General features: G+C 42.3%; 1 protein-coding gene across 8 annotated transcripts in view; it reads right to left on the bottom strand.

Moving 5' to 3' along the window:
* The window catches only part of LOC110522973 (PATJ crumbs cell polarity complex component), a 219,522-nt gene that overhangs the window by 199,436 nt on the left and 584 nt on the right, over nt 1-19,502 (bottom strand). For 5 of the 8 annotated variants that reach the window (XM_036977876.1, XM_036977875.1, XM_036977874.1 and 2 more), the window contains exons 2-7: nt 18,674-18,732; nt 18,345-18,523; nt 16,454-16,651; nt 15,791-15,930; nt 14,921-15,113; nt 1,906-2,034 (exon numbers count right to left, since the gene is read on the bottom strand). In XM_036977876.1, coding sequence (XP_036833771.1) covers nt 1,906-2,034; nt 14,921-15,113; nt 15,791-15,930; nt 16,454-16,651; nt 18,345-18,523; nt 18,674-18,695 — 861 coding nt within the window. In that variant the 5' untranslated portion in view covers nt 18,696-18,732. The other 3 variants (XM_036977871.1, XM_036977872.1, XM_036977873.1) reach the window with 3 other exon arrangements.

Here is a 19,502-nt window from a genome sequence, read left to right on the forward strand (position 1 = left end):
AGAAATAGGCCCATAACAGTTAGGATCAGTTTAATCTCCCCCTTTAAATGGACACACCGTGGCTGCCTTCCAAAGCAATGGGAACCTCCCCAGAGAGGAGAGAGGTTAAAAAGGTCAGAGAGAGGCTTGGCGATGATAGGGGCAGCAACCTTAAAGAAGAAAGGGTCTAAACCATCTGAACCATTAGTGTTTTGGGGGACAAGTTTCAAGAGCTCATTTAGCACCTCCGACTCAGTGACCACCTGCAGGGCAGGGGAAAGAGCGACATCGGGGATAGTCGCATTAGAAGGGTTGGGAGATGAGGAAATGTTGGCTGGGCAAGGAGGCATGGCAGAATCAAATAGGAATCCTGACTTAATGAAGTGGTGATTAAAGAGCTCAGTCATGTGCTCCTTGTCAGTAACAACCACATCAACATTAAGGGACATGAGCATCTTTGAGATGGAGCAAATAATATTGACCACTGGCATAACTAACTGAGTGAATTCTACAGCTAAAATAACTATCCCATGACAAGAGTTGGCAAATAGAATAGAAAACAAATACCTCTGTTTAGGCAGGAAAATTCCTGTAACTTTCCAAAATTCCCTAGATTTTCAGAAATCCAGGTTGGAGAATTTTTAGAATTAAGAGGGAATAGCTGCTAGGGAATCCTCCAACCTGGAAATTCTTCAAATTGGTTTTCTGAAAAACCTTGGAATTTTGTTAAAGTTCACATAAAGTTGCAACTGTACCTCTTAACGGACTGCTCCGTCTACAGATAACTGAAAATAACATCACATCTTGCTTAGGGTCATGTATAAAAATTAATTATTTGGCTACAATGGCTAGAAAGAGATTTCAGTGACTTTGAAAGAAGGGTGTCAAAGGAGGATTGGGGGTTCTAAGCTAATATATGGAATTATTTTAAGATGGTCATACCAAGGATCAACTTGATATTTGATTTTGAACTTTAAGGTATCAAAGAAAAGTATTACAAAATTATTGGATGAAACATTGAATTTGGCATTACAGAAATAAACCAAAACACACACATAGAATAACAGATTCACTACACGACACAGCTCCCCCCCCCCCCCCAAAAAAACAAACAAGAAGTTTGTTCTGAAGTGTAAATCCTATTTCTGAGAGAGAAAACATTTTTTGGGAAACTTATTTTTATATATACCCCTTATTTTAGGCACTAAACTATTTCCATATTTACTTCCACAAATTGTTTTAACTAGTAATGGGGACCTTCAAATCAGTCTTGTGAGGTTGGTGGGCATCCAAGGGAGAACGCCATCGTGTTCGTAAGAGTCTCAGCTTTCCACAGAGGGGTCATATTAGTGTGTCAGCTAAACCGTTAAGACACTACACACATTTTCGTGACCTCATGGTCTGACAAACACCACTCTAGCTCTGCCACCTTTTACCTCAAATGCCGAAGGATATTGGCGTGGATTGAGACGCAGCCCATGCAAAAAAAAAAAAAAAAACATCTCTAGCTAAAAAGACAGATTTTGATGGGGATGTTTTTGTTATGTTCATTTGGTTTCCGCGGAGCGCAACCATTGTAGGCCGAGGTTTAACGGGTGGGTGGGCATGTGTGTGAGCGCGTGCATCTCAGTCACCAGATCGCAACCTAATTCAACACTTGTCGGAGATTCTGGAGCTGCACCTGAGACAGCCGTTTCCACCACCATCAACATAATTTGGTGTTATGGGACTCCTCCTGGAAGCATGACGTCGCAACCCTCCAATAGAGTTCCAGACACTTGAAGAATTTATATCAAGGTAAATTGACGCTGTTCTTGCGTCTTGTGGTGGCCCAACGCCCTATCAAGACACTGTTGGCGTTTACTTTATTTTTGCAGTTACCTGCATTAACTTTGAAAGCATAATCATATGTTATGTCTAATATACCTTATCAGCCACACTGTTTGGCACCAGGGTCCTCACCACCACTCCTGTGGCCTTGCCTCCAACAATACCGAAGCCCAGGCCCGAGCCGTCGTTCACCAGCTCTATCTCCTCCACATGGCCCCACTGCTCCTGGACGGTCGATACAGAGAGGGAGAAAGACAAGAGTGAATGATTGATTCATATAAACCCAATGTGTGTGAGCAGGGCTGTGAGAATCAGTGATTGAAGGCTAATCCTGTTTAGTAATAAGACACAGAATTGTGCTTGCTGCAACATGGTTGCGAAGGTCTCAGAAAAACTTTTTTTTTATTTATTTTTTTTAGATTGGACCTGTGGTTCTGGACTAAAAAAGGCATGCTTCTAGACCAGGACTAGAGTGAAAATGACCCTTAGTCTGAGGCCTGCCAGAGTAAGCCTTATCAATTATCAGTGCATACGTGACCTGCAATATTAACTTAAAACTGCACATGGGTGTGGGGAAATATTGGGCCCAACTTAATGGTTTTCGCTAAAATGTCCAAAATATAAACGAAGCGGCTGATCAAAGTGAAGGTCAGCGAGTCCCTTGGGTCCTGTTCTAAAGCCTCCTTCCTCCCTGATCACACACCCAGACCCCACCCCGTCCTAATCACCACGGCGTCTAGTCCACAGCTTTTTATTAACCAACCAATCGGCTGCTACAATCAGAACAGCTCTTTTCTCTTATTACACGCCGTTATCTGATGGGTGACTTCCTCTGCAGTTTGCTCTGTCTAATGAAACCTCATTGTGGTGTCTTACGTACTGCAGCCCACTGGGGTGACAAAGCTTTTCTACCCCTCCTGCTCACTGCTTATCCCGCTTACTGAAGAAAAGTGAAGAGCCATTTCCCAGATAAGAAGTGGAGCTTCACAGTCAGCAACACAGATGTGTTTTGTGGCGAGGGCTGGTTTCCGTCTGAGCTTTCAGGCCAAATTAACGAGTGTTGCTTGTTCCCTTACGAGGCGAGTTGTAAGCAGGCTTGGTTAAGTTCAATAAGCAACTTTGTGAGAGTAAAGAAGCAGATTCAATTAAACTTGTTTTACAACTTCTACAGTCCGTGTGAACACATCTTATTCTGAAAAAAGAGCATCTAGATGTGAAGAGTCTATCTGCTGGGTTTAACAGTACAGAAAGGCATTCAAATCAAATGTATTTGCCACATGGCCCAAATACAACCCGTGTAGACCTTAGTGAAACGCTTACTTACAAGACCTTAACCAATGCTTTCAGAAATTGAAAACATTTGTTTGGTAAAAAAATAGAAAATAAAAGTAACAAATTATTAAAACAGCAGTAAAATAACAATAGCAAGGCTATATACAGGGGTACCGATACAGAGTCAATGTGCAGGGGCACCGGTTAGTCAAGGTAAGATGTACATGTAGGTAGAGTTAAAGTGACTATGCATAGATAACAGAGCAGCAACAGCATAAAAGAGGGGTTGGGGCAATGCAAATAGTCTGGGTAGCCGTTTGATAAGCTGTTCAGGAGTCTTATGACTTGGGAGTAGATGCTGTTTAGAAGCCTCTTGGTACTAGACTTGGCGCTCGAGTGCCACTTGCCGTGCGGTAGCAGAGAGAAGTCTTTTTAAATTTATTTCACCTTTATTTAACCTGTTTGGGATAAGGGGCAGTATTTTCACATCCGGATGAAAAGCGTGCCCAAAGTAAACTGCCTGCTACTGATAGAAAACTAAAATTTCCAAAACTGTTAAAATAATGTCTGCAAGGTTAACAGAACTTATTTGGCAGGCGAAATCCCGAGGACAAACCATCCAGGAACTTTTTTTAAAAATTTTTTTTTAGTTCACTGTTTTCAAATTGGTTTTCTATGGGAACCTAGATGTGTCACCTGGTTACAGTTCCTATTGCTTCCACTAGATGTCAGTGTTTAGAAATTGGTTGATGTTTTTCTTTAGGGAAATGAAGTACAGCTATTCAGAACGTGGGTCCAGCCTAATGTACTCTTGTTTGGGGCGCGCGACCTGAAGCTCGCTCCACTTTCATTTTAGCCGCAATTGAACAGTGTATTCCGTCTTAAATTGTATTTATTATTTACGTTTTAAAATAGCTAAAGTCGGATTAGGAAAGTTGGTCGAAATGTTTGGACCAAGATTACAAGTAAAACTTATTAGATAAATGGTAGTCATGTTGGGCGAGTTGGAACCAGTGTTTTTCTGAATCAAACGTGCCAAATAAATGGACATTTTGGGGATATAATGACAGAATTAATCAAACAAAAAGGACCATTTGTGATGTTTATGGGACATATTGGAGTGCCAACAGAAGATCTTCAAAGTTAAGGCATGAATTATATTGTTATTTCTGAGTTGTGTTGCACCTGGCGGGTTGAACTATGATTGTCATGTGTTTGTTTGATGGGGTGCTGTCCTCAGATAATAGCATGGTTTGCTTTCGCCGTAAAGCCTTTTTGAAATCTGACACGGTGGCTGGATTAACAAGAAGTTAAACTTTATTTTGGTGTATTGCACTTGTGATTGTATGAAAGTTAAACATTTATTTAGAATTTTGCGCTGTGAAATTTCACCGGACGTTGTCGAAATGTTCCGCTAGCGGAACCCCTAGCCGTAAAAGGTTTATTTAACCAGGTAGGCCTGTTGAGAACAAGTTCTCATTTACAACTGCGACCTGGTCAAGATAAAGCAAAGCAGTTCCTACGGGGGATGCAGAGCTGTTGGCCAGGGTTGGGGTTGTGGAAAGTGTGGCCAGCCGTAGAGAAATGCTTATTGAAATTCTAGATTATCTTGGAGTTTTCGGTGGTGACAGTGTTTCCTAGCCTCGGTGCAGTGGGCAGCTGGAGTCTGACAATTTTTAGGGCCTTCCTCTGACAACGCCTGGTATAGAGGTCCTGGATGGCAGGAAGCTTTGCCCCAGTGACGTACTGGGCCGTATGCAGTACCCTGTGTAGTGCCTTGCGGTCAGAGGCCATGCAGTTGTTGCATCACTGCCAGGTATGGCCAGGTATGGCCATGCTCCCAATGATGCAGCTGTAAAACCTTTTGAGAATCTGAGGACCCATGCCAAATCTTTTCAGTCTCCTGAGGGGGGAAATAGATTTTGTCGTGCCCTCTTCACAACTATCTTGGTGTACTTGAACCATGTTAGTTTGTTGGTGATGTGGACGCCAAGGAACTTGAAGCTCTCAACCTGCTCCACTGCAGCCCTGTCGATGAGAATCGGGACGTGCTCTGTCCTCTTTTTGCTTTAGTCCACAATCATCTTCTTTGTCTTGATCACGTTGAGGGAGAGGTTGTTGTCATGGCACCACACAGCCAGGTCTCTTACCTCCTCCCAATAGGCTGTCTCACAGTTGTTGGTGATCAGGCCTATGACTGTTGTGTCATCAGCAAACTTGATGGAGTCATGCCTGGCCATAAAGCCATGATTGAACAAGGAGTACAGCAGGGGACTAAACATGCACCCCTGAGGGGCTCCCGTGTTGAGGATCAGCGTGGCGGATGTGTTGTTACCCATCTTTACCACCTGGGGTGGTCATCAGGAAGTCCAGGATCCAGTTTCAGAGGGAGGTGTTAAGTCCGAGGGTCCTTAACTTAGTGATGAGCTTTGAGGGCACTATGGTGTTGAACACTGAGCTGTAGTCAATGAATAGCATTCTCACATAAGTGTTCCTTTTGTCCAGGTGGGAAAGGGCAATGTTGAGTGCAATAGAGATTGCATCATCTATGGATCTACGTTATGTAAATTGGAGTGGGTCTAGGGTTTCTGGGATAAATGGTGTTGATGTGAGCCATGACCAGCCATTCAAAGCACTTCATGGCTACAGATGTGAGTGCTACGGGTCGGAAGTCATTTAGGCAGGTTACCATAGTGTTCTTGGGCACAGGGACTATGGTGGTCTGCCTGAAATATGGTTTTATTTACAGACTCTGAAAAGGGAGAGGTTGAAAATGTCAGTGACGACACTTGCCAGTTGGTCAGCGCATGCTCGGAGTACACGTCCTGGTAATCCGTCTGGCCCTGCGGCCTTGTGAATGTTGACCTGTTTAAAGGTCTTACTCACATCGGCTGCGGAGAGCGTGATCACACAGTCGTCCAGAACCACTGATGCGCTCATGCATGTTTCAGCGTTACTTGCCTCGAAGCGAGCATAGAAGTAATTTAGCTCGTCTGGTAGGTTCATGTCACTGGGCATCACGTGGCTCTGCTTCCCTTTGTTTTGTGTAATAGTTTGCAAGCCCTGTCACATCCGACGAGCGTCGGAGCCGGTATAATACAATTCAATCTTAGTCCTGTATTGATGCTTTGCCTGTTTGATGGTTCGTCGGAGGGCATAGCGGGATTTCTTATAAGCTTCTGGGTTAGAGTCCTGCTCCTTGAAAGCGGCAGCTCTACCCTTTAGCTCAGTGTGGATGGTGCCTGTAATCCATGGCTTCTGGTTGGGGTACGTACGGTCAACTGTGGGGACGACGTCGTCGATGCACTTATTGATGAAGCCAATGACTGACGTTGTGTACTCCTCAATGCCATCGGGAGAATTCCGGAACATATTCCAGTCTGCGCTAGCAAAACAGTCCTGTAGCTTTCTTATTAACTCAGTCACTGGTGTTTCCTGCTTTAGTTTTTGCTTGTAAGCAGGAATCAGGAGGTTATAATTATGTGCAGATTTGCTAAATGGAGAGCGAGGGAGAGCTTTGTACTCGTCTCGGTGTGTGGAGTAAAGGTGGTCTAGAGTTGTTTTTACCTCCTGGTTGCACATTTAACATGCCATTAGAAATTAGGTAAAACGGATTTGAGTTTCCCTGCATTAAAGTCCCCGGCCACTAGTGGCACAGTTTTCATGTTTGCTTATGTGCCAGCATTGGTTTGTGGTGGTATATAAAACAGCTACGAAAAATACAGATGAAAACTCTTGGTAAATAGTGTGGTCTACAGTTTATCGTGATATACTCTACCTCAGGCGAGCAAAACCTTGAGACTTCCTTAGACTTCGTGCACCAGCTGTTTACATATATACATGGACCACCACCCCTGGTCTTACCAGAGGGCGCTGTTCTATCCTGCCGAAAAAGCTTAAAACGTGCCAGCTGTATGTTATTCATGTCATCGTTCAGCCACAACTCGGTGAAACAGAAGATATTACAGCTTTTAATATGTATACGTGACCGTAGTTAGTCTATTTTATTATTGATTGATTGTACGTTGGCTAATAGGACCGATACTTCTGTCTCTTTCTCCTGCAAATGACAGGGCTGAGGGCCTTGACGGTCGTCAAGTAAATCCTTCACGTCCGACTCGTTGAAGAAAAAAATATTCCTCCAGTACGGGGTGAGTTATTGCTGTCCTGATATCTAGAAGCTATTTTGGTGATAAGACGTAGGGCAGACATTATGTACAAAATAATTTACAAATAACTTGAAAATTGTATCACATAAAGTGTTTAGATGCTACCCTTCTGTCATGGCAACTAAACAGAGCCCAAATTATCAGAATTAATATAGGCCAAGAAACTGCCTGTTGGAACAATAACTATTCACTTAACTAGACATGAGAATTAAACACAGTATTTGAACAGCTTCATTAATGTAACTAAAGACCTAACATACACTTGATATTCTCAATCCCACAAATGCTGTGAGAAGGGACTGAAAAACAATTCAGGGAAAACAGTGGGCCAAAGTGCATTTCCTTCCATAGACAGTTCAGCCCCATGAAAGGTTAAATAATTATTAGACAAAAGAGTTGTCTAACGAAAACCAAACAAACAAAGGTCTGGGTTATTGACAGTTTTAATGAGAAAGCCATAATGGGAACGTTCATCCCAATGGGAACGTTCAACGTTCATCCCAAGCATCCCAAGTTTCAGAGAAGAGAAACAGTTTTACTGGGAGCCTGGAACATGCCTCCCAGATCATCCCTCCTGGAAGCAAGGTCCGTATTAGGAGTAGGAATGCTGATCTGACATCAGGTCCCCCCCTGTCCATGTAATCTTATTCATTATGATGATTCAAAATGTATCCTATAATTAGCACTCAGACTTTGTGGGCAAAGCATCTCATTACAGTATAGAAGTGTATCACGTCAGACATTTTTTTCAATGTTCAAAGAAACATAGGGTTTAAGATTATGCCAACGTGCTCTTGAAGCCATGTTTAGTGCGAATGTCAGGTATGAGGTGGGTGGACAAGAGAGAGGAACGCTCCAGAGCAATATTAGCATCTGTACAATTTGCAATTTAAAAGGCACAGAAACGAAGGAAACCAATCCCTGAAGCAAACCTAGGTCAATATTTTCTCAGCTTTTCACGATAAGAGAGCTAGTTTGGATGGACAGAAGGCAGGGGGGAGGCTTGTTTAAAAGAAGAGCTTGGGAGCCCAGGAACATTTGTTTAAGGGGAAGATTCAGTTGATGGGTATCAGGGACAAGAGGGGCCGAATGACATCATGAGATGTGGTGCGGAAGAATCGTTGTGCGGATGTTGCTTTTGGCATCCCTCAAAAGGTAGAGAGATTGTTTTCCATCTATACGGAGCCCTGTCACACTGACGGAAACTATGACTGTAAAAATACGCAATAAACAGGACGGCGATCAGAGTGATTTTATGTCACCTTTTCACGACGTAACCCAACGGTTACGAAGAGAGAACGAAGAGAGAGAGTGGTGCCAAGTAGGGCAGGGACGATACCAGTATCGCGATACTCGTTAGGGTCATAGCAAGGAAACAAAACAAAGCGGATTTTACTTATTGGAAGGCAGCCCCTAATGTCAGAAACAAACATGTTTTCATCCAGTCACATGTATTTACTTTCCAAGCTATAGCACACTGTTACATACAGCAGGACTTTAAAAGGACCCAACAGTCAGGTCCGCTTCGTGTTTTTATTATTGCCACGGGAAAAAAATATTACGATACTGGTATCGTCACAGCCCTAATGCCAAGCTGACAATTCAAGAGAATCAGCGAGCGGTGTCTGGGTTTTTGAGGCGGAATCTTGGCTCAGGGTGATAGATAGGCCAGGGAAAACTGCAATAAAAATCAACTCCAGATTTTTTTCTTTTTTGCCAGCGCTCCATTAAACACGACCTCAAGAGAAACATGAATAAAACACAAGGTAAAGCAAGGCCCCGGCTTGATGCGTAAGCAGGATATGGCCTCAATCCAAACTGGATTAAAAACAGGAATAGTGAAAAAGCACACGATAATGACCTCAAATCGCTGGAACTAGGCCTAACTTGTCTGTCGTCTCGTTTGCATTACTGTTTCTTTTTTTTTCTGAGGGTTTTTCTTTGTGGTTATTTAAAAAAAGGTCCAATGCAGCGGTTTTTATCTCAATATCAAATCATTTCTGGGTAACAATTAAGTACATTACTGTGATTGTCAATTTAAAACTAAAACAGCTTCAGAACAATTTCTCATGCAATAATTTTGAGACATGGATTGCGTGTGTGCCATTCAGAGGGTGAATAGTCAAGACAAAAGATTGAAGTGCCTTTGAGCAAGGTATGGTAGTAGGTGCCAGGTGCACCAGCTTGTGTCAAGAACTGCAACATTGCTGGGTCTTTCACGATGAATAGTTTCCTGTGTGCATCTCGAATGGTCCACCACCCAAAGGACATCCAGCCAACTAGACAACTGCGGGAAGCATTGTAGGAATGCTTTCAACACCTTGTAGAGTCCATGCCACAAATAAATGAGGCTGTTCTGAGGTGAAAAGGGGGTTGCCGTGCAACTCAATACTAGGAAGATGTTCTTAATGTTTTGTACACTCAGTGCATATGAAACACAAGGTAATCATGTTTTTGACTGCACTGGGCCTTTAATTTAATACGCAGCGGTTAGGACTGTTTCTGTTTATAACAAATATATGCCATATGTTTGTTGTCGGAGCTTCAGGTTAATCGTATACGTCACCCCAGTGTTGATATAGCCGGTCTCATTTTCACCCACTGCAAGTTGCTCATTCTACAACTCCCTTCACATGTCAGTTCCGATAAAAAAAATATATATAAAAAAAATTTAAAAAACGATTTGCACCAATATAGTTTAATGACATTAACACTTTATTAATAACTACCAATCTTTGCCTGCTTCTACATTGAACAAAAATATAAAACGCAACATGCAATCATTTCAAAGGCTTACAGTTCATATAAGGATTTTATTTATTTAGCCCTAATCTATGGATTTCACATGACTGGGAATACAGATATGAATCTGTTGGTCACAGATACAGAAAAAAGTAGGGACATGGATCAGAAAACCAGTCAGTATCCGGACCATTTGCATCATGCAGAGCGACGTCTCCTTTGCATATACAGTACCAGTCAAAAGTTTGGACACACCTACACATTCGAGGGATTTTCCTTATTTTTTACTATTTTCTACATTGAAGAATAATAGTGAGGACATCAAAACTATGAAATAACACATAGAATCATGTAGTAACCAAAAAAAAAGTGTTATATCAAAATATATTTTAGATTCTTCAAAGTAGTCACCCTTTGTCCTGATTACAGCTTTTTTACACACTCTTGGCATTCTCTCAACCAGCTTCATGAGGTAGTCATCTGAAATGCATTTAAATTAACAGGTGTGCATAGTTAAAAGCTCATGTGTGAAATTTCTTATCTTCTTAATGCATTTGAACCAATCAGTTGTCTTGTGAAAAGGTAGGGTTGGTATACAGAAGATAGCCCTATTTGGTAAAAGACCAAGTCCATATTATGGTAAGAACAGCTCAAATATGCAAAGAGAAAGACATGAAGGTCAGTCAAGCCGTAACTTTTCAAGAACTTCCAAATCGGTTCTTCAATTGCAGCCGCAAAAACCACCAAGCACTATGTAGAAACTGGCTCTCATGAGGACCTCCACAGGAAAGGAAGACCCAGAGATACCTCTGCTGCAGAGGATAAGTTCATTAGAGTTAAGAGCCTCAGAAATTGCAGCCCAAATAAATGCTTCAGAGTTCAAGTAACAGACACATCTCAAAATCAACTGTTCAGAGGAGACTGTGAATCAGGCCTTCAAGGTCAAATTCAAATTGCTGCAATGAAACCACTACTAAAGGACACCAATAAGAAGAGACTTTCTTGGGCCAAGAAACACAAGCAAAGGCCATTAGACCAGTGGAAATGTGTTCTTTAGTCTGATGAGTCCAAATTCGAGATTTATGGTTCCAACCACCGTGTCTTTGTGAGACGCAGAGTAGGTTAACAGATGATCTGCACATGTGTGGTTCCCACGTGAAGCATGGAGGAGGTGGTGTGACGGTGCTTAGCTGGTGACACTGTCAGTGATTTACGTAGAATTTATTTCTTGTTTATTTTTTTACAGGGACAGTGCACATTAATCAACATTTCAGTAAAAGTGCCGGTTTTCAACCGCAGTCCCTGGGAAGGTTATTAAAAACAATTACAATATAGACAATAGCAACATAGGACAAGCAAGACATAGCATACAGGCAGAACAAAAAGCAGCAAGACAAAATTCATAAAAGCGACAGTGTTTCCACACCTCACAAGCTACAGACATGGAAAGCGGCAACACACAGCTAGGGATCACAAATCTGATTTACCTTTAGCCATGTCTTCAAGCATTTTGTGAAAGTGTGATATGTGGTGCAGTTATGTGTCTGATGGCAGTGTATTCCAGAAATTCAAGGCACACTTAACCAGCATGGCTACCACAGCATTCTGCAGCGATACGCCATCCCATCTGGTTTGCACTTAGTGGGAATATCATTTGTTTTTCAACAGGACAATGACCCAACACACTTCCAGGCTGTGTAAGGGCTATTTGACCAAGAAGGAGAGTGATGGAATGCTGCATCAGATGACCTGGCCTCCATAATAACCCAACCTCAACCCAATTGAGATGGTTTGGGGTGAGTTGGACTGCAGAGTAACGGAAAAGCAGCCAACAAGTGCTCTGCATATGTGGGAACTCCTTCAAGACTGTTGGAAAAGCATTCCAGGTGAAGCTGGTTGAGAGAATGCTAAGAGTGTGCAAAGCGGTCATCAAGACAAAGGGTGGCTACTTTGAAGAATCTGAAATATAAAATATGTTGATTTATTTAACACTTGTTTGGTTACTACATGATTCCATGTGTCATTTCATAGTTTTGATGTCTTCACTATTATTCTACAACGTAGAAAATAGTAACAATAAAGAAAAACCCTTGAATGAGTAGGTGTCCAAACTTTTGACTGGTACTGTAGTTGATGAGGCTGTTGATTGTGGCCTGACGTCCTAATCTTCTTCAATGGCTGTGCGAAGTTGCTGGATATTGGCAGGAACTGGAGCACCCTGTCATACACTGTGATCCAGAGCATCCCAAACATGCTCAATGGTTGACATGTCTGGTGAGTATGCTGGCCATGGAAGAGCTGGGACATTTTAAGCTTCCAGGAATTGTGTACAGATCCTTGCAACATGAGGCCGTGTATTATCATGCTGAAACATGTGGTTATGGCGGCAGATGAATGGCAAGACAATGGGCCTCAGCATCTCATCACAGTATCTCTGTGCATTCAAATTGCCATCGATAAAATATTGTGTTTGTTGTCCGTAGTGTATGCCTGCCAATACTATAACCCCACCTCCACCATGGGGCACTCTGTTCACATCAGCAAACCACTCGCCCACACAACGCCAAGTCTGCCAACTTGAAACTAGGATTCATCTGCAAAGAGCACACATCTCCAGCGTGCCAGTGGCCATCGATGGTGAGCATATGCCCACTGAAGTCAGTTACAACGCTGAAATGCAGTCAGGTCAAGACCCTCGTGAGGACGACAAGCACGCAGATGATCTTCCCGAGACGGTTTGACAGTTTGTGCAGAAATCCTTTCATATGGTCTGTGGTTGTGAGGCCGGTTGGAAGTACTGCCAAATTCTCTAAAACGACACTGGCTTACGATAGAGAAATTAACATTCAATTCTCTGGCAACAACTCTGGTGGACATTCCTGCAGACAGCATGCCAATTGCACACTCCCTCAAAACAGACATCTGTAGCATTGTATAGTGTGACAAAACCACACGTTTTAGTGAGCTGCACCTGTGTAATGATCATGCTGTTTAATCAGCTTCTTGACATGCCACACCTGTCATGTGGATGGATTATCTTGGCAAAGGTGAAATGCTCACTAACACAGATGTGCACAAAATGTATTTCAGCTCATGAAATATGGGACCAACTCCTTACATGTTGTGTTTCTATTTGTGTTCAGTGTCGGTTACCTGACACTGAATAACCAGAGGAAAGCTAAACTGTCAATTTAGCATTTGAATTCATGAAAAATGTATCAACTAAAAACATTGCTTCTTATAGTCTTAGATGACCATTGCTCAAAAGACAAGAGGATTTATAGACGTGTATTTTGACTGTTTTACCCAAACAAATCTATCATTCACTTTTTCTATGCATTAGGTCTCCGAACTCACTTCTTCTCCTTGACTTCCAGGTCTACATTGATTGAGCTAGCGCACAGTGACTTAAATACATATTGTCAGGAGGCAAACCTGCAAGTGAAGCACTAACTTGATTTCCTTTAGGCTATAAGGACATCATCATCATACACTCAATGTCAACGGGTAGTAAAATACTGCATAAATATGATATTCAAATTTGGACTCATACAGAGTCAAGTAGCATCACCTACAACCTGACCTCCAAACCAGATTGATGCCATTTACTCTACAGTGACGGTCAAGTGCCTGTTTTTTGTGACGGGCTACATAATAACAGGAAATAGCCTTGGCCTTAATGACAGTGTTAAAAAGTGTAAGCTAGATGTTAGACATCCTGACGCTCCTGTGCCCTATAGACCCCTGCATGGGAGTCAAATGGCGAGAGATCAGTAGACGTGAGTTGATGTACAGCTCAAAAAAATATCATGTATTTGCCTAGTTATCGACCTGACTTCTCCCTAGCGCTTATATTGATTAGTCTTCGCTAAAAACGTTGACCAGAAGGCCACGAGGGCAAACACTTCAACATTTTTAACCACAATAAATCAATAACAGTACCACTTTTAAAACGAGAAACAGTTGCCTCATAATCATGGGTTGCACCTCCATCGCGTTGTTGATATTGTTATGAACGCTCTTCAGACGCCACAGCCATATTGGTGCCCGACTGATGCCCAGTCATTCTGAACATTGGCTTAATGACTGGTTTTGTCTAAATTACACTACAGTAGCGTGGAAATACGATGCCGTTGTTAAATTTGGCAAATAATTAGTAGGAAACAACTTTGCCATCATTATGACATCGTCAAAATTACGTGACTGCATTGGTGCCATTAGCTAGCAAAGCTAGTCAAAAATACTGAACAAAAATATAACTAACATGCAACAATTTCATGGATTTTACTGAGTTACAGTTCTTATAAGGAAATAAATTCATCAGCCCCTAATCTATGCATTTCACATGACTGGGACAGATATGCATCTGTTAGTTACAGATCTTTTATTTCAGCTCATGAAACCAACACTTACATATTGCATTTATGTTTTTGTTCAGTTTAGATAGCAATGCTAACATTTCCTAGTAAAAATGTGGTGCTGTCCCCTCAATCTTAGCTAGCTGAAGTTATAATGCATCTAAGGTCAATCTGGCGACATCATAAAGATGACAAAAAGACGTCATAATTATTTGCCTCCTTCTGAAATGTCCCCTTATTTCCAAGCTTCTATAATGCACTTTAGACAAAATCTTCATCAGCGGCCATTGAGAAGGCATTGAGTAGAATCTTCAGTTGGGCATCAGACCTCAAGAGAACGTTCAAAACAATAGTGGCGAAAAATGCGACCCATGAATATCTTCCGACGAATCAACCTCAACAAATACCATGCAGCGCTCAAAACAGTGAAAGCACATTGCCTTTAATGCACGCATTTGAAAGGGCCAAAATCCATTGTAGCACCATGACATGACAGTGGTCTGTAGAACATATATCAAAATATGAAGACATTTTCTTACTGAGATGCATAAATACATGCTTTGAACTTACATTTTGAATGATGGGTCCGGGCGGGAGCAGTGGTGTGTGCTGTGTGGCAGTTGATGGGTTCCGGGCCACCACCAGCTCCACTCTGTCCCCAGGCTGCTGCAGCAGAGTGATGGCCTGCTGCTGGGTGACACTCTGGTCCAGGGGGGTCCCGTTGATCACCAGGATCTGGTCGTTCTCCAGCATGCGCCCATCCCTACCGGCACACACACACACAATACAAATAAGGATTATATAATTTGTAAAGCCCTTTCTACATCAGAAATGGACGTCGTTTTCACAGTAACCCCATCTAGACCTCGTCAAAGAGCAAGCAGAAGAAACAAGGAATGTGTATCTTGTATGTTTTTATGTCATGTTTATTTAGCCAGGAAGTCCCATAGAGATATAATTTTTTTTTAAAGAGGTTATATGCTCATAAGGTCTCTCTATAACGGCACAGTGACCTATCAGTGGGTCTGTGTTTCCCATTTTTGGCAGTGCCCGTTACAAGCAGTGTTAAATTAACTAGAAATGTCTCTACATACCCTTTGTTGTTGACATAAACTGATACAAGCATATTATGCATTGTTTATGACTGTGTAATGTTCTCCTTGGAAGGGGGCCTAATAAGAGTTGGCAACCTTCTAATATGTGTATATTAAGGTGTCCTTGACTAGATTATCAGGTAATATTGGAGAACGTTGTCGTAGAGTTGGTCTGAACTAGAGTTGCAAGATTCCAATGACTCTGAAAAATCTCCTGGTTGGAGGATTCCACATTTCCTGCTTATTCCCTCCTGATTCCAGGAATTTGAGGGAAATTACCAGAATTGTGAAACTCTAACCAGAGCCAAATGAACACTAGGGGTAGTAAAAGAGAAGGAGGGAGTACCTGTGTGCGATGCTTCCAGGCTGGACCTGTCTGATGAAGACCCCGTGGCCCCCAGTCCCCTCCGGCCTCAGGCCTACCACACTGAAGCCCAGGCTTCCAGACAGGGGCTTGGGCAGGCTGATGTGCTCAGTTGGCCTCCCCTACAACACACATAGGTCACGTCATAAATATTGAAAATGTACAGAAGACATCTCAAATGCATGAATTTAAAGGGATACTTCAGGATTTTGGCAATGGGGCCCATTATCTACTTCCCCCAAGTCAGATGAAACTACCGCTAACTTTCTTCATACTGGATACAGACACAAAAACGGTATCCACAAGTTCATCTAACTCTGGGGAAATAGATAAAGGGCATCATTGCCAAAATCCCCAAGTATCCTTTTAAAACTCAAGTCAGTACATAAAAAACAAAAAAGGTAACTGTTTAAAGCTATAACTCCACAGAACACAGTAAATTAAATACCCAGGTAAAACTGTTTAAAACCACAGTATCTTCATTCTCCACTGAATACAGCACACCAATACACAGGTGACACAGTCTAAAACCACCATCTATCCACCACCAGACCTAGTACACATGGCCATAACCGTGGTAGTATCATAGCTAGCTGTGACAACAGCATCAGGTGGGCGTGTGCGTGGGCAGAACAGGTGCAGAACCTTGGCGGCAGCGCGGAGCCATCTCTGGAGCTGGTCGGGGGAGCGGAGACCCACTGAGGAGAGGGCTGAGCCGTTGGACAGCACTGAGCCGGGGCCGGATGTGCACAGGCTGCTGGCCGGGCGGCTGGCACTGACGATCAGCTGGCCCTTCCTGGAGAAGCTGAACTCACTGCAGGTGTCGGGAGGCATGCAGTTCAGCTGTGGGGAGGAGAGGAGGAGATTTGGTGGTTTTTTTCACTGTGGCGGATAATGAGGGATCTATGATAGCGCCGCTTTGTTTACAAAAAAATAGTCAAATAATTGTTAATTCTTTAGAGTCTAAGACATTGGGGGAGGGGGGTGCTTAGCTGACACGTGGAATTGTTTAGAGATGGTCATACTATGGATCAATTAACTATTTGATTTTGAATTTTAGAATCCCTTTAGGTATATATAAAAACATGTATTGATAAAATATTGATTTTGGCCTTTACTACTATAGCCCATAGAAAGGCATTGAATAACACATTCATAATTGGCAAAAAAGGACAGCCAAATATGTTTGGGGTGGGAGTCACCCCTTTCCAAAGTGGGCTAAACTGTTTGGACGCTACTGGCGTTTTGTGAGAAGACCGATTTCCGGGATGCCTCACAGTCTGATAAACACCGCTCTAGCTCTGCCACCTTTCACAGCAAATGTGGGAGCGCTACATCGGCAGATGCGGTGGATTGAGACGCAGGCAATGCAAAAAAAAACATCTCTCATGCTTAAACTGGTGGATTTTGATGGGGATTGTTTTTTAAATATAATGTTACTTAGACTGACGTACAGGTGAGTCAATCGACTCTAGTGGGTTAATGTGATTATGTGACTAAAATATACAAGTTGAGAGATATCTAAATTGGGTAAAGCCACACAAAAAAAAGGAAAGGCTGCCATTGTAGGCTGCTTTCTTCAACCAAAATCCAAACGTGAACTGCATTCTTTCACATCCAATTTTCCCACGATAGGAAATACGGCCGCAGATTAGCGTTGCGGTAGATACAAGAGCAAGATAAACAATGGTGCCTTTACATGTGGAGACAATGTCTGCAAACTAAAAGAAGAAAAATAAAGGGAGAGAAAAGGGGGGGGGGGTAACAAAATCAATAGATTCCTCTGCAGCAGTAGCAGCTCTGGCCGGTCCCAAACAGGTAATGTATTAATGACCTTTAGACTCACATTGTGGAAAGTTATCAGTCTCCTGTTTATTTAGCCCAGGCTGACGGAGCAGCTTTTCCCCGCCAATTCATCAATACATCTCCGACAAGGCAGTTACTCAAACCCAGACAGTAGATATTAAAGCTTGATAGATCCACAAAAGAGCCGACCCACCAGTGCCACCACCTCCGCCTCTCTATCCCGCTATAGGTTTTCACCTGACGCATTCATAGACACTCGGCTGACCTTCGCAGCACTTAGAATATGAAGGCAGGCATCGGTTATTGCCATTATCTTAATTTGGCATGTGGATTGTTTATTGTTAGTAAGGAGTTTTTTTTTGTTACACCAATAAAACGTGATCAGAATACAAATGAATGAAAGCGCCAGGCTGCTTTTTTTGACACCTCCTTTTCAGCTGAAGAAAAAGGTTCAGAATGCTGTGTTCTGTAGACTGAACAAACACTGACATTGAGGGGTTTCAACATTTTTATACAAAAAATAAAATGTTACAAGGCATTAAAAATCAACTTTCTCTTGGGATATATTAACTTGGGATAGGTTTACAAACTCAAGTAATCTGACAAAGCCTTAATCATAAATGGGCCATATAACAAATTAAAATGTCCACAACTCACTCCATCACCAATATTCTCCATTCCGAATGCATGGGTCCTCAAAGACAGTTGCACATCATTCTCTGATTATTACCTGGTCTTTGAGTTGTTTGATGGAGTGCTGCAGCGTGAGGATGTGTCCTAGCAGTGGGCTCTGTAGGGCGTCCCTCAGCACCCCCAGCCTCTCACTGTGTGTCCACTCCTCCCTCTGGGCCATCTTAGCCTGGAGCCGCTCCAAGGCCTGCAGCACCTGCTGGCGCTCCACTGTGGAGACTGAGGCACACACACAGGCCCATGGAAACGTGCATGTATACACACACACACACAACATTTTTTTCGATAATTGTGAAAAGCATCGTTTTTGCACATTTATATCCCATACTGTTCATTAAACAGTTCAATAATGAGAGCAGATAAATGTACCTGTTGGGACATTTTCATACATTGTCCTCCCTCAGTCTGGATATATTTTGTGACGCAACCTGTAAGGAATTAAGTGGAGGAGAGGTGCAAACATGAAACACACAACATAGAACAACAACTAATCACCTTTAGGCAGTTGACAATACATAAAATAAAAGGCCCATCAACAACAATACAACTGATTATGTAGTAGGGGCAAAGTGGAACTGATTTTGAGCTCGGTCGATCAAATAGTCTAGGCCTAAACAGCATGTCTTGTACACAATACAAAAGTATTGGAAGTCTTCTATGTTCAATTCAAACTAGTTGGGTGGAAACTAAAAGTGGGTCAATGTGCCTTTGTCAAATACACAATCGTCCTTCTGTTAGCAACGCAATAACATGGGTTATTTACATTGCCAGTGAACAAGTTTCGACAGACACAGGCTAGCTTGTGTGGCAATATATTATGTTAACAAACCTCGATAAAGTTAGGCTATTATATTAGCTTAAAACCAAAAAACGATGAAGCAACATAAGCTTAAAGTTATCTTGTAACAGTTAGCGATATATTTTCTTTCGCACCCTACCTGTACACCGGAAGTTTATCACCGAATCCGCACCTTACCTGAAGCAGGAAGTAATATTATTCTTTTTTTTTTTTTTTTTAAATCAGCTGAGCAGCAAAGTCGAGCGAAAGATAAATAACACTACTGGCAAAACGGATCCACAAAATCAGAACGGTTTAACGTTATACTGTGAAGGCCTAATAACTTTGGAGACGCAGCGTTAGCTGTAACGCCTGTTTTGCTTTACATGCAACAGGTGCACAGAATCGTCATGTTTCCAT

Source organism: Oncorhynchus mykiss, chromosome 5 (genome assembly GCF_013265735.2).
Source record: "Oncorhynchus mykiss isolate Arlee chromosome 5, USDA_OmykA_1.1, whole genome shotgun sequence".
Lineage (NCBI taxonomy): Eukaryota > Metazoa > Chordata > Actinopteri > Salmoniformes > Salmonidae > Oncorhynchus > Oncorhynchus mykiss.